We start from the raw sequence: 14,665 nt of genomic DNA, 5'->3' as shown, positions 1-14,665 counted from the left end.
TGTGTGTATACGTATACATACACTTTTTAATATAAATGTAATTCATGGAGCAATGAAAGCTAAACCTAAACCTGCAAAAACAAAGGGGTAGCCCTACTAAGTCACTAAAACCACAACACGAGCAATCCAAAATGGCTGCTGTTCATGTTCTAGTTCATTGCTTTGATATATGTAATGACAACAATTTTTGCATTTGCATTCTAATGTAGTTATCTGTTCAGTAAGTATGCCGTGGCTATCGGTTGGGCTTTGGTTAGAGAGGTGGGGTCCCTCAGTGACACTTACTGTCCACAAAGTGAGCCTGCAAAAGGACTGTGTAAATCAGTACTCTAATTAAATGTAAATTAAAATGCAAATCCTGTTATTAATACATACATAAAGGCTGCACTGGCTTTGCACAAAATATATTTGGTGTGAGCGTTTAGATGATTTTCATGTATGAAATCAGCATCACTTTCATTTTCTTTCTTCGTCACATTGTGCGCTGGGATTTCGAGTTTAGAGCATCAGCCAGTTATTGATGATATTCTTTCATTAAACATGCTGGCATCTGTAGCAATGGGGTTCTTCCCACTTAGATTAAGAAGCCCATAGTAAATGTTCCTCTCAGCGAGAGTAGATTTCTAGAGTAGTTTTTAGGGATAAGCTCTTAGTTATGAATTTTTAGGGCAGTGGTAAGATGAGATTCTTTTTGAATATGGCCCCAGAAAAAAACACCGATGATACTGTGATTACCCATCTTTAGTGAAGGAAATTATATGTTAGGACAAAGCTGCCAAGCCCCCCTGCTATCACTAGAGGTCATATGTCTTCATGAGTTATTGCTCATAAATTGTCCCCCTAATATGATCAAGCCGTTGGGGATGACTGTCTCGTTAGTGGTGATAAACGTGTAATTTGATTTCTTTTGCTGAAATCAATCAGTAGTGATGAGTCTTAACAGTCTTACATTTATCCAATTTACAGGCATTGCTGGGTGAACGTGCTTACAGCCCTCCATCCACATAACCTATGGAAAGTCCCAGGCTTTGTGATCCAGGCTTCTGGGGTCATGAGCATGTCAGGGGTGTAGCATTAATAACGGGGGAGGGGTGGTTTCTCTTCTTTACCCCTTAATTCTCAGCAAATGCGTCCAGAGTGGTTCATATATGCCTGCAATTAAATCTAATGATGGCATCATATGTTTAAAGAAACCATGGCCTGGTTAAAACTAGTGAAAATGGAGAACTGTCCACCAGGCTTTGACTCTCTTGGGTGCTGCCTGGTGAGAAGATGAATGGCTGGAGAGCTCGTCTTTGCGTGAACTCGTCTGGGATTGCAGCTTGGCCATCAGAGAAGGTGCCAGGATTAATGGAAGTGGCTTGGTGATGCCCAGGCTCCCCATCTGCCTGGTGCCACCTCCGCAATCTGTTGTAGGGTCACAAGGCCATTTAGAAAATATGAGTGTACCATCCAAATAATTTTGTCTCCTGGTAATGTTCATTTAGTTAATTATCTGCTTAATATTCTGCATTAGTGCCTGAATATGCTTTAACTGTGTTACATAAAAGTGTAAAGATAAGAATGAAAACATAAAACAATAGTTTATCTGCATTGAAATTGCTTCATGTTGGGACAAAGCTGTCAGCTGAGACATTACTTAAGTGAAAGTACAGAAGTGTAGTGTTAAACTCTTACTCGGTTAAAAATGAAAGTCAGAAAGTTGCTTTTAAATGTACTCAAGTATTAAAAATTTATGTTTTTAACTGATGCAATTAAGTAGGTTATAGCAGCATAGGAAGATCTTTCTACATTTGAATTTGTTTGGTTGCTTTAAACTGAAAAGTAAATAAACTGAGAATAAAATGTGCATGAGCTCATTGATGCATAGAGTACAGTCATTGGCTGAATGCGAGTAAAATGTATGTTTTTTTTTTAACGAAAATGGAATTAAGTAAGAATGCAATATTAAATTTCAATAATACACTAGTAAAGCATAAATACACCAAAACAATGCTTAAGTATAGTAATGAAATACTGCTCAAGTGTTTTCCACCCTTGCTAGTTAGATGTTAAAGGAATTTGACTCCTCACTTGAAAAGTCATGTTACATGTGAAACGAGTTAAATAGTGTATTGAGAATTGAAAAAAAATAAATAAATCAAGTAACATTTACGAAACATGTAAATGTCTTAAACTGCTGTCCTTATGGCCCCTGGTTTGCTTTGTGAACTTGCAGTTAAACTCTATGAAAAGAAGGTCAGGGTGTCAGGCAGTCGTTGAATAGACACTGAAGGCAGGTAATGTTGTGGCTGTCTGGCCAAACTGGAGCCTGATGGATGGGATCCAGTGATGTGAATATTGCCCTAGTTGGATGGGGAACACCAGAAGATAGATAAGGAGATAAACGAGTTAGAGGCCTGTCTGGGAGAATAATGGAGGGCTTCTGTTCAGTGTTAACCCTCAGACTGAGGTGTGCCTGAGAGTCGGGGTCACAGAATGGAATGACTTTGCTCCAAATACAGAACCTGGCAGATCATTTAGTTGACAAGCTAAGCTCCAGCGAGATGAAGTAGATGGGCGTAAACATTGTGGTTTGAGTTATTCCACTACTTCTTTCTCTTTTAGTGTCCAAGTCTTACTAAGTAAATCAGCTCATTTGCTGTGCGTGTGTGAAGTTTCATAAACTGTTAACTTTGTAACCTGCAACTACTTGTGTGAAAGTTTAATGTGAAAAGCCAGGAAGAGCTAGGAGTTTGAAACCTGGTGAGATTTGACTAAAAATCAAATCTCTGACACATATGAGGAAAACGATCAAGATATCCACCACTTTTGCCTAAATGGCTTTGAATATTAGCAAAAGGCTTTCAGAATTGTGTGAAGAATAATAATTAAATGTTCTTTGCTCAACCATAAGCTTTGAACATTTTTACTCATGGGTACTTATATTTGGTTATCAAGATATCTGCCCTCCTCTGCATACTTGAGATCACAGACGCCCGTGATTGGCTCTGATTAACAGGAGAGATAGAGCGTGCCATTTCTCTGACCCAGATTCGTGCTCGCGAACTCCTTACAACAGGGTGCTTTTTAATGTTTATCTTAGTTTCCAGATCATACATAGTTCAAACTTGGGTACTTTCCGAACACTTCCCTGATGTCAGTACATGTGTCTGGCAAAAGGATTTATTGTCTTGCATAATAATAAAGTGATCATGCTAATAAATTTCTAATAACTAATACATTTCAGTTAAGGATTTACCATGTATGTGTTTGTGTGTATGTGGCCCAGGAGCTGCCCTCACCCGTACATCACAGTGCTGGAGAATCGGCCTGATTGCTGGGCTGCTCTTCTGCAGGAGATTGATGACTTCATCCAGCTGGCTGCTGACAAGTAAGAGCTCCCCTTCAGCATATTGGCCAGACAAGAGGCCTTGAGCGAGAGATAAAACGCATACACAGTCGTTCTCATTTTTTCTCTATCTATTAACCAGGCTACTCTTGGATGACTTTACTTCTGTCAAATCATATGTTTCTCTGTGGGGAGACCATATTCTCTATATTTTTCAATGCTTTATTTTAAAAAGGATCAGAAAAGAATTTTAGGCACAACGTGACACTGGTGCAAGCAGTCCCTTGCTTGCCAATAAATGTAGTCTATTTGTCATTCAATTAGATCCAATATCATTCACTAGTAATTACAATGAATTTGAACAAGCCAGCATTCTCTCAGAGTTCATTTTAACAAGCTGATTCTCAACGATGCGTTTCTTTGTGTGCCAGTGACGAGCCGTTGTTTATCTCCATGTTGGCTCCGTTCCTGCGTTACCTTTACTGTGAGCCTCAGAGGCTGTCAGAGAATGCACTGCTCAGACACGGACTCCTCCGAGTGCTGCTGCAGCGCCGAGAGGTCACTCAGGGTCACAGCTTAGCCTGTGCACGGGTCACCCACCAGATCCTGCACTGCCTTTTCAATTTGTTCCCTCATATACTGGTAAGCATGTTAAAATTATTTATGTGGATTTATGTGGATATGAATTATTTTATTAACTTCTGGAAAGACTCGTGCTTTAGTTATAGATATTGTTTTTCAAGAAAAATTGATGAGCTACAATTCTACAATTTATTCTACTATGCACACCGTGTTATTGTAAAAAAAAATTTCAATGCAAAATATCATAAATATTCCTGTGGTCTATACAGAATGAATGCACCGGTTTTTATGAACATTCACACTGTGTGCTAGCTATAAATATGTGTGATAATATGGAATGGAGTTCTGAATGCCATGCATGCCTTTTTGGTTTGCCTAAAGTATAAATGTAGTGATTATTAATGAGCACAAAACTGTGAAAGAAAAGTTAATTATAATATGCCATATAATAGTTTATTATAATGTGGTCATTTAAAATCAGTATACTCTTAATACCTAATTGCACTCTTAATACCTTAATTGAGTTCTGCTAATGCTGTCGTGGAATTCTTTCTCTTAAAACGATTACATATGAGATTATCTTGATGATTATACTCATTACATGATGAATGAATTGCCTCTGTCGTTATGATGGATGTAGGTGGACAGCATTACAGCTGTGGTGGAGATCAGTTCCATGGCCGAGTGCCTAAGTTCTGCTCTGCTGGCCGAGCCGGAGCACTGGAGGACTGAGTTAGCGCAGCTAGCACTGCAGCTCATGTGTGTCTGTCACCTCAGCCACCAGCTGGGAGGAGAGCTAAGGTCTTTACTCCACACCTTGCACTGTCTCCTGCCTGTCTGTAAAGAGGTGAGACCTACTGATGGATGAGTCTGACCTGCTTTGGGGCACACTCAGGGTAGTACAGAGCTGTAGGAAAGTTATTCAGCATCTTCAGGTTCTGTTTTATTTTGACCCATCTCTTCATTTCGTCTCTTCATTTTGTATAAAAAAAACACTTGTAAATGTAATTGTTATATACCCAATCCATGCTGACCTCAATTATTAGCAGTGAAACAATATTTATGCAGTTAAATTAAACATGCTGCATCCTGTGTGTTCACAGGTCTGAGTGCAGATTAGTGATGGAGATAAACTGAAATCACAAATAGACCAGTCGTTTCTAACACTTATCTCACCTTCTTATGCTCAGTTCCAAAAGGCACGAACTTAATCTTTGTAATATAATTCTGATTTTTACTTCATATTTATGAGAAAAATTGAGCTAAATACACAAGTTATACAAGTTAGGTTTAAGAAATCCTATGGCTTCATTTATCAATTTTCTTTGGACTCACATAAGCACCTTCTTTGCACAGATGATTTATATTTAGTAACACCCACAAAACTCATAGGCCTCAAAATGACAAATGGCAGACTAAATGGAAAAAGAGCATCTCATAAGGGCAGAATGAGCAACTTGTAATTCCCACCTCCAACCAGCAAAAGCCAAAAAAAAACACCCTCTCAAATTGAAATTCCTAGTCATTAACTTGGGGTGTTCTTCTCAACTGAGAGTTCCTTCCCCGTTTATGGAGTGACGTCAAATCAACATGGCTGCACACAGCATCAGAAATAAACAACGTATCACTTCTCACTTTAAATGAGTTAGGCTGTATATACAAGTATGGGCTTTAAATCAATCAACATACAGACACATTCGCTTAAATCTATAACATTAACTATACAGTTCGCTGTTGAGGAACAATATATACATCACTCATTGTAGATAGCTGGCTAGCTTGTTGCCTTGTTGCTAACAAAAGACGAACGTGGAGGTGCCCATGTTTTTTCAAGTTGAATGTGCTGAGGTGAAAAATAACATCATTCCAACCTGCAAATTAGCACTTACAAGGCAAGTCGAATGCAGCATAACTCCTCCTTGAATAGCAAGTATTATTTGTCTTAATTTGCTTTCTTTCAAGCCTTTAATATGAAAAAAATGAATGTCAGAAAATTTTCATTAAATTAAAATATGTTAATTAAATTCCCAACACAGTCCATTTGTAAAATTGCAGTAACGCAGGCCAGTTATACAGTATAAATCTTGTTTAATAAGGTTCCTTATCCGTGAATTTGCACAGACTCAGGAGCATTTGTAGGATACAAATGTTTTTTTCCAAACTAACTGGATTTTCACGGACACCACATTACTTGTGTAAATGCTCCTGTGACTGATTTACAAATAAACTGGTTCATATCCTGCTTGATAAATGAGGAGTAGTGTTTACCTTTGTAAAATTTTCTAAGGGGACATTTTGACACAAGCATAAGCAGGTTTGTGGGCCAGGCTTTGAGTTCAGCCTCTGTTAGCTTTAGTCTTTGTAAGGGTGCTTACTCTGCTTTTATTATTAAAGAGGGAATTATTTTTTCCAATACTGTTTATCTGTCCCCAGACAACTCGTAAACTGTTTATTCTCAAAGTCTCGGTGTGTTCCTCGGCTTCCAGGATTTGTTTTTGTTAGCGTGAATGTGATGAAAAAGGCATGCTGGCTTCAAACAGGGTTAGCTGTGTGATGCTAATCTCCTCAAAGCCTCCCCTCAAGTCTCTAAAGACTGGTGGTAGCTTTCACGCCAGCCTGGAGCGATTTTCATCCTGCGCGCAGCACCCCCTGAAAGACGGCATCTGCGTCCCACTCTTCTCTCAAACGTCTCTTTCTCTCTGCAGGATCTCCCGTCTGAGCAAGTGATCATGGGGATCTCGCTGCTCCTCCTCAGAGCCTCGGCCTCACAGCAGACTGCCCTCCTGGAGCTCGGTGAAGATTTTCTCCCCACTTACTGATACTGATAGCTTTACCTCCACACAGGAGGTTGATATCTGCTATTTTTAACAGACGATTTGTTGTTTGGAGGACTGATGTTCCCCATTTGACTCAGTCACACATGATATAGTCTTATCTGTATTTTTCTTTGTTTTTAATTTTGATTTTAAAACGTAATTAAAATTTTAAGTGCAAAGGAGTGATCCTGCTCACAGTGAACAGATGCTACGAGTCAGTGTTTTTGAGGAGTTCAGTCCAACAACCCCTTATGCAATTAATACAATTTAAGAATAAAAAAGTAAAAGGCAATTACACCTACGTGCCCACATGACACAGAAATATGTGTACTGGTGCTCACTAGGGCCCCAGACTCAAATAAAGGTTTATGAAGTGCTGAACATATAACTGTTTCTCTTTTAGAACTTCACACTGCCTTGGGATTTCTAGATTAGTCCTTTTACAACAAAAGAGTAGAAAGTTATTATGGAGGAAAAAATGAATGTCATTTGGTTAAAGGAATAATTTTGCCAAAAATTGCATTTAAAAAGTTTCTTCTTCCCAAAATATCATCTATCAGCTAAAATGTGTCTGAAGGTTACCTCTATAGTATTGTACTGGAGCTACAAGGCAAGTGTTGCTAACAAACAAGGTAACTTATAGCTATCAGTTTAGCCTGCTTAAATCACACACTCGCCTCTGAAGACATTGGCCAAGTTAAACCATTTTTACATATAGAGTTTCATAAAATAGCAGAATAAGTCAATATAAAAAATCAAATATTCAAATCTAATTGAAGAACATACAGTTCTGATTTTAATATTTGGGTCCTGCTTGAGTCTGAGAAATGCACAAAGAAATACAAAAGTTTGTGCTGAGAAAAACAAGCGATTCCAGTTTAAAGATGGCTGCTACTACTATTTTTAGCTATGCAATGTGTTGTCTATTTTGTGTCAGAAACCATTTTTTTTTTAAATTTCCTTTACAAACTCAAGAAAACTGCGATGATTTAGACATACATCTTCAATTCTGTTAAACTGTAACCTATGCAATATATATTCTTTGTTATTATATTGTTATAATAACAAGCAATATATATATTATTATTGTTGTTATTATATTATTAACAGCAATAATATATTGCTGTTGCAATATATTATTGCTTGTTAGTGACATAAGCCTTTTTAATTCATTCACCCTCAGTAATTTTATTCTAGTCAGGGTTGCAGTGGATCCGGTGCCTATCTCAGGAACACTGTGTATGAGCTGGGAATACACCTTGGCTGGGATGCCTGTCTATCACAGGGCACCACGCGCACATACACGCACACATACTCTCACACACTCATTCACACACTCATTCACACCTAGGGGCAATTTAAGGTCATGAATTCACCTCGCAGCATGTTTTTGAGAGGTAGAAGGAATCCGGAGAACCCGGAGAAAACCCACAACGGCACGGGGAGAACTCCACAAAGATAGTAACCTGAGCTCAGGATCAAAGTGGGGACTCCATGCTGTCTGATATTAGTCATGTAGCTCCAAAACTAAAGAAGCTGACATCTGAGAGTAAGCGTGTTGGGGGAAAGGGGAAACTGCATTAATGAGATTTTTGCCCGAAAGCAAGCATTTAAGCATTATTGTTGTTTTCACAGCTTTAACTTTACTAAATATATAGCAATGTGGATGTATCAGTGCTAACATAATGGTCTTCTTAGCACCTATGTGATGTCTCTCTCTCTCTACTCTCAGCTGTAAAGATCGTTCCACCTGATGAGAGACCTATATGGGGCGCGTCATTGCTGGTGATGCCACTGCTGCAGGTGCTCTCCTGCTCCACTCTCATGGAGGCATTAACCGACCCTCAAACACAGGCGAAGAATCAAGGCCTGGCCACTTCACTGCTACAGACGATTGAGAGAGAGACAAGCAGTCCGGTTCAGGTAGAGCCAGCCCTGACCTCGACCTTACTGCTGTTTCTGGGGCGGCAACAAACTTCTTATTCAACCTTGTTCAATACAAAGAGCTGTATTACAAAGTCCCCTGTATCATCTGTAATAATGTGTAGTCCTGGAAGCTTGATTATTTTTTCTCTTCACTCTACAGAACAGCACACAGCTCACTCTTCCTCTAAGCACATGGTACAGTGAGCTGCAAGTGGCCACCAGTGTACTACGTCAAGTCTCTGCGGACGCCATGGCCGCTACGGACTGGCTCTACTCCGTTCAATCCACCCTTCCTCTGTGTGAACGTGTCCCTGATGCTGTTCTTCTCCTGGTCACCCACCTGATCCTCAGCAGTGAGGGGGATCTCTGCAGGCTGGCACTGGACACTGCAGCAGGCATCGCTGAGGCTGATCCCGCTCAGGTACAGCCCAGTTACTGTCATTATCACCATCATGTTGGAACGAGAATGGAGAGTGTGATATTAGCCTGTTTGTTCAGTCACTTGGAATGAATATTCCGTTAATGAAAAATTCAGGAATAAAAAGCATTATGGCGCCAATAAATAGCTCAAATATTATTGCAACAATGAAATAATATTTGAATTGTTGTTCAAAAATAAGCCTGTACTTAGAGAGTCCGTGGAATTTATTTTACAGTTCAAGATGAAATGTTTGAGAAGCACTGGATTAATCATATGTATGTGACCCCACAAGGCTGAAACTGATTCTAATTTCAGGGTTTAATAATGAATAGTGTAGTGGTGTAGACTACTGTTGCATGTAGTAGTCTACATCACCATGTTATTCATTGTCGGAACAAATTTGAACATTATTTGAATTTTCATAATAGTTATATATTCAATGGTGAAATATATACTTTCAGTGTTTGTAACATTGTTTGTTGAAATATATTTTTGGCTAAAAGTCCATTTGTCTATTTTATTTGGCATTTGGCATGTTCTGTGCAAAAAGAAAGCCATTTGGGATTTGGCCTAACTGTGCTGGAAGAGGTAGATTTTTGTTTAGGTGTCCCAAGTTTTATTTCAGGTAGCCTAAGAAATGCAAAATCAACCAAAAATATCAGCAACAAAATAGTATTACAGTGCTAATGTCATTGGCTCATTAAATCATTGCTGGTTTAGGTGAAAACATAATTTCCGATGGTTTATATTATACGGACACATATTGCAGCAGTATTGCTAATCTTTATTATGTCTGATGCTGTAGAAAATTATAGGATCATTAATATTCCAGCTCAATTTGACATCCCTATGGCATGTGTGATCTTAGCAGAATCTTACTGGTTAATTCTAAAGAAGGTGGCATATGAATTGAAATCATACCCAGAGACAGTACCCAGCTTTTTTTTTTTTTTTTTTTTCACCACTCTCCTGTTCCTGCCCATTATCCATTCAGATGCCAGAGTTGCTAGGCAACACAGTGGCGGCTGAGGAATTGGAGCAGTTTGCGGTTATGGGAGAAGGAGAGATGGCATTGCAATGACACCTGCAGATTCCCTGATGGTGAATTCAGCAATGCAAGCAATTTGTGTGAGAATGAAGCTTACGCTTGAACAAGCATGAGTAGACTTGGCACTGTTTATCATACTCATCATTTTAGCTCAGTAACATTTAGGCAGTCAGAATGGAATAATGGGAATCCATTAGGAAGGTTTCAGGAGAGTCTGAAATCATGGAGATGTTTAACTCTGATGTGAGAGACTTTTTATTCGTCACATATTAAGCCAGTGATGCATTTGTAGTATGAAAGAAAATGGGCACTCAACTGAGTTTAAGCTACAGTGTACACTCATTTAGGGTGAGGTAAACACTATGCAATTTAGATGCTGGGAGGAAGTAATGTGCAAGGAAGCTAACCAGAGTCTTCCTAGCATGTGACACAGAGATGCCAACATCTATGGTTTAGCTGTAGCTTTTACAAATTTTGACCCCGTGCTATGGAGCTACAGGAGACACCTGTAAATTATACTTTTTATCTAGTTTAGATAAAACAGTGGTTAAGCCAAACGTTAATAAATATCGGCCCCCAGAAAAAACATTTCACAGAAGGGGAAAGGACGCTGGACATGAAAAATGTTAAAATGTTATATTCTCTTTGCACAAATTTTCTATATTTGAATTGTGAATTCATGAGCCTCGGCCAACAGAATACAACAGAACAGGTACTATGGTCTGTCTGGGCACTGATAAAGAAATGGACATGCTGCTTAATATTCTGCAGCGGTCACACTGAATGTTTGCCTTGCTTTCCGTTGCTTTACTCTTACTGATGATCACATTTTAAAGTAATTACTGTCTTGTCCACAGAAATATGCTAAAGCTATTTTCTTTCTGCCTGCTAGGATTTTTTTTGTTAGCAATCTTCACACCTCTACATCTAGAATCTGTTTTTATGACAATGTAAAAAGTAGTAGGCTGTATCTATCTCGAAAAACATTAACCTTTATAATATTAATACATTATGTTAATAAATGTGGAATTTTCTTCCACAATTCTTAGCACTGTATCACGCTTCACTTTGCACTGTTAGAATTGTTTGTGGTCCTGTCCTCACTGCATGCACTTGCCCTTCCCAGTACTCCTCCCATTGGCTTAGCTGTCCTCATAAGGGCTGTTAATTGGCTAGCTGATGAGGTCAGAGGTCACGCTATTCTCAGCAGGCTGGGTCGCTTGTCTTGGCTCCTGCGGTGCGGAGTGTGTAGTAGGAGCATCGTAGGGTTAATCCCTAATTCTGGGGTTAGAACATCTAACTCCTGTCTCCACTAGCAGTTAGGAAAGCGCTGAGAGGAGGGAGTTTCTGCTCTGTGGGGTCAGAGCGACTGTGATGATCGCTGGCCAGCTGAATTGAAATTGAGGTCAACAAGCCAAATGTTCATAATAAGACTTGACTGTTCTTTCATAGTGGAGATTCTTTTTCTTCAAATGGCATGTAGGCTGTGTATGATGACAAGAGTTTAGATCTAGTCTGATTAATAAATATACGATAGGCTATAGTATTTGCTTGTATTCTACATGGTCTTAAGATATTAGCATGAATTCCCCCAAATACTGAATAGGGATATTCTTGTTTTTTTTTTTTGTTTTTTTTTGCCTTTTAGTTTACCTGCAAAGACAGAGACCGGTATTCTTTTATCTTGTGCTTGGCAGGTACCAGAGCCTCACAATATTTTGACACTCATTTGGCTCCCTGAACATTTCCAGTTCTACCCTCAGGCTCAAAACTTCACGATTTTCTCAGGACTTAAAAGCCGGGTAAACAGCGGCCACATGCCAACATGTAGCATGATAAAAGCATATTAAATAATGTTTAAGACATAAGAGCGTCTTGAGAGAAGCAGAGTGAGAGAAATGTGGCGGGATTTTGGAGCTTCTGGACGGCACTTCAAAGCTGAGTGACTGTGGGTCGTCCCTCTCTGTGTTTTCTCCACACACACTGTGTGAGATGGATGGGTTGTGACAGTCTCACTCAGTGTAGCAGCAGTAATGATGGGGGAAGAGAAGCGCTCTACCTCCTCCTCCTCCTCCTCCTCTTCTTCCTCCTCCTCTAGAGTGATCTCTAAGCAAACATGTCTCACCACCAGTTGAGCCCCGTCCATCTTTCCTTCCGTTTAGCCTGGGGGGATTTGTTGCTCCCCAACTGCTCCACTTCGTAAATGCCTGTGTGCATATTTCTATCACTTTTATTTCTTGTGTCACTCACTCGTCACCACCGCTCATTCTGCTGAGAGTGCATATCATTTCCTTTTTTTTCTGTTTGTCTTTCTCTCCTTTTCTTTTTCTGAATCTGCTCATTTTTAACACTTCCAATTCCATTCTGTCCAATTCTTTCTAAATTTTCTTTCTTTCTTTCTTTCTTTCTTTCGCGCTTTCTTTTGCACTTTCTTTTGCACTTTCTTTCGCTCTTTCTTTCTTTTGCTCTTTCTTTGGTTTGCTTGTTTGCCCTCCTTTGCTCTGTTTTGCTCTTTTTCTTCTGTTTTCACTCTTTCTCTCTTTCTTACTTTCTTTTTTTCTTTCTTTCCTTTTTTCTCAGCCTTTGACCTCTCGTTTGCTCTCATATTCTAGTTTTCCTTCTTTTTCTTTCTGTCTTTTGTTTGATTTTGTTCTTTTTCTTTCTGTCTTTTGTTTGATTTTGTTCCTTTTGTTTCTCTTGTTTACGTTTTACTTTCACACTCACGGTTTTCATTTTTATTTTGTGACTTTTTCTCTTCTTTCCTTCTCACTATCTCTCTCTGTCTCACTATCTCTCTCTCTCTCTCTCTCTCTCTCACTCCCTCTCCCTCTCTCTGGTCTCAGGTCCCGTGTCTGCTGCCAGTGTTGATGTTTAAGCTGGGCCGAGTCTCTGACCTGACTCTGTCTCATGCTGTACTCTTCACCTTACCAAAGCTGGGGACACACACGGTGCGTATTTCCATTTCACTTCTCTACCACAGGCTTTTTACCACAGTGAACTGTAATTTCAAATGGAGTGTGTAAATGATTTAGTGCCAGCACATAAATCCTACTATCTTTTTTTTTTTTTTAATTTAGTCCTTCTTTTTAAGCTTCCTGAGGTGGTGCTCGGTCCTGCACACTGTCGTTCAGTTTTTGCTACAAAAATAGAAATGTCTGGAATGGGCTGCATTTGGGCTGTAATTATGCTTCTCTTGTTGTTATGGCAACAGCTCACCTGGTGCTGTGGGCACACGTATGAAACAGTCCACTGCTTCCCCTTGCTATTGTAATTCATTGGTCTCTCCAGCCATGCACATTATTCATCACTGCCCTATACCCACGTGTGGAGCTGAGAGACACTGGCACTGGCTTATTTCAATAATGTGAAGAAAAAAAAAAATCTGGAACATGCATAAAATAGCACGCTCTGGACCAGCTACCTCATATATAGTGTTTATTAGTGTTTTTTTTGTCACAGGATCATATCTTATCTGTGTTTGATGGCAGTGACCTTTTCTGTTTCCTTAATATATTTATGTGTTCTAGGCCTAAGGTCTGCTTAAAAAAAAAACAATGCTGCACTCTTTTTAAGCCCAGGTTTAATAAAATAGCGCAATGTCTGTCCTCCCCTAATGAAATTCGAATGTTAAATTAGTAGTAAAGCACTGACTCAGTGTTTCAGCTCTCTGATAGAGCAGATTCATTGCCCCTATGCAACTAAGCCTTGTTATTGAGGTGCTTTAAGGGGAGTTATGGTGTTCTGGATTGCTCTAGATGGCCCTTCAGAGTTTTCCTCATTATGCTGAAGCTCGTCTTTGTTCTCGCAGTTCTGTATACCGCAGGTCCTGCATGTTCTCCAGATGCTGGCCAGCTGCTCCAAGTTGAGGGCTGTGGCTCTGCGGCTGCTTACTGCACTATGGCAAAAACAGGTACAGCAGTTATTTTTATATCAGTTATATATTTCTCACTGGTGCTCACATAAAATTTTCTCACCATGATATTTTTTGAGTGATGAATATGGTTTATTTCACATTTAATAATAAATTATTATAATTCAGTATTAAAAATAGTGTAATTTAAGAGCCTTATGGTTTCAATTTATTACGAAAGCAGACATTATGTTTCAAAACAGCCTCAATCAATATTTGATATAAAATATATAACAACTTAAATGGCAAGTCTGTTATGTGACATTCTCGAAAAAAGGAAGAATGATTGATAGCCGTGTTCTCAGTGACGAGAGCAAGCACAGTGTGAGTCACAGGTTTAAATCAGGGCTCTACTGTGTAACAATACTGCAACAGTGTTATTAGCGGCTGAATTTTTTGTAGTAATATTAAGAGTTCACAATATGGACAAAAATCGCAGATTGTGATTATATTTCCACGAACTGAGGCTGCTATATGGCCTGCAATATATTAAACATAACTGGTGAACCTACAATATGTAAGAGGTAAAGATTGGCCTGCAATAATTTGACCAAAATGATTCTTTTTTTTGGGATCACAATTTTTTTTTTTTTACGCTACTGAGAATTTATCTGAAACCTTTTGAGATCAA

The 14,665-nt window shown here is 39.1% G+C and overlaps 1 protein-coding gene across 1 annotated transcript in view; it reads left to right on the top strand.

The window, feature by feature from the left end:
- The window catches only part of focad (focadhesin), a 57,973-nt gene that overhangs the window by 10,702 nt on the left and 32,606 nt on the right, over nucleotides 1-14,665 (top strand). The window contains exons 6-13 of the mRNA XM_026936477.3: nucleotides 3,272-3,373; nucleotides 3,763-3,973; nucleotides 4,554-4,760; nucleotides 6,619-6,706; nucleotides 8,462-8,652; nucleotides 8,816-9,076; nucleotides 12,968-13,072; nucleotides 13,933-14,034. Of these exons, the coding sequence (XP_026792278.3) occupies nucleotides 3,272-3,373; nucleotides 3,763-3,973; nucleotides 4,554-4,760; nucleotides 6,619-6,706; nucleotides 8,462-8,652; nucleotides 8,816-9,076; nucleotides 12,968-13,072; nucleotides 13,933-14,034 (1,267 nt within the window). The remainder of the gene's footprint in view (nucleotides 1-3,271; nucleotides 3,374-3,762; nucleotides 3,974-4,553; nucleotides 4,761-6,618; nucleotides 6,707-8,461; nucleotides 8,653-8,815; nucleotides 9,077-12,967; nucleotides 13,073-13,932; nucleotides 14,035-14,665) is intronic.

This window comes from Pangasianodon hypophthalmus, chromosome 4 (genome assembly GCF_027358585.1).
Source record: "Pangasianodon hypophthalmus isolate fPanHyp1 chromosome 4, fPanHyp1.pri, whole genome shotgun sequence".
In the NCBI taxonomy this organism is placed as follows: domain Eukaryota; kingdom Metazoa; phylum Chordata; class Actinopteri; order Siluriformes; family Pangasiidae; genus Pangasianodon; species Pangasianodon hypophthalmus.
This window is presented reverse-complemented; position numbering and strand designations above follow the sequence as displayed.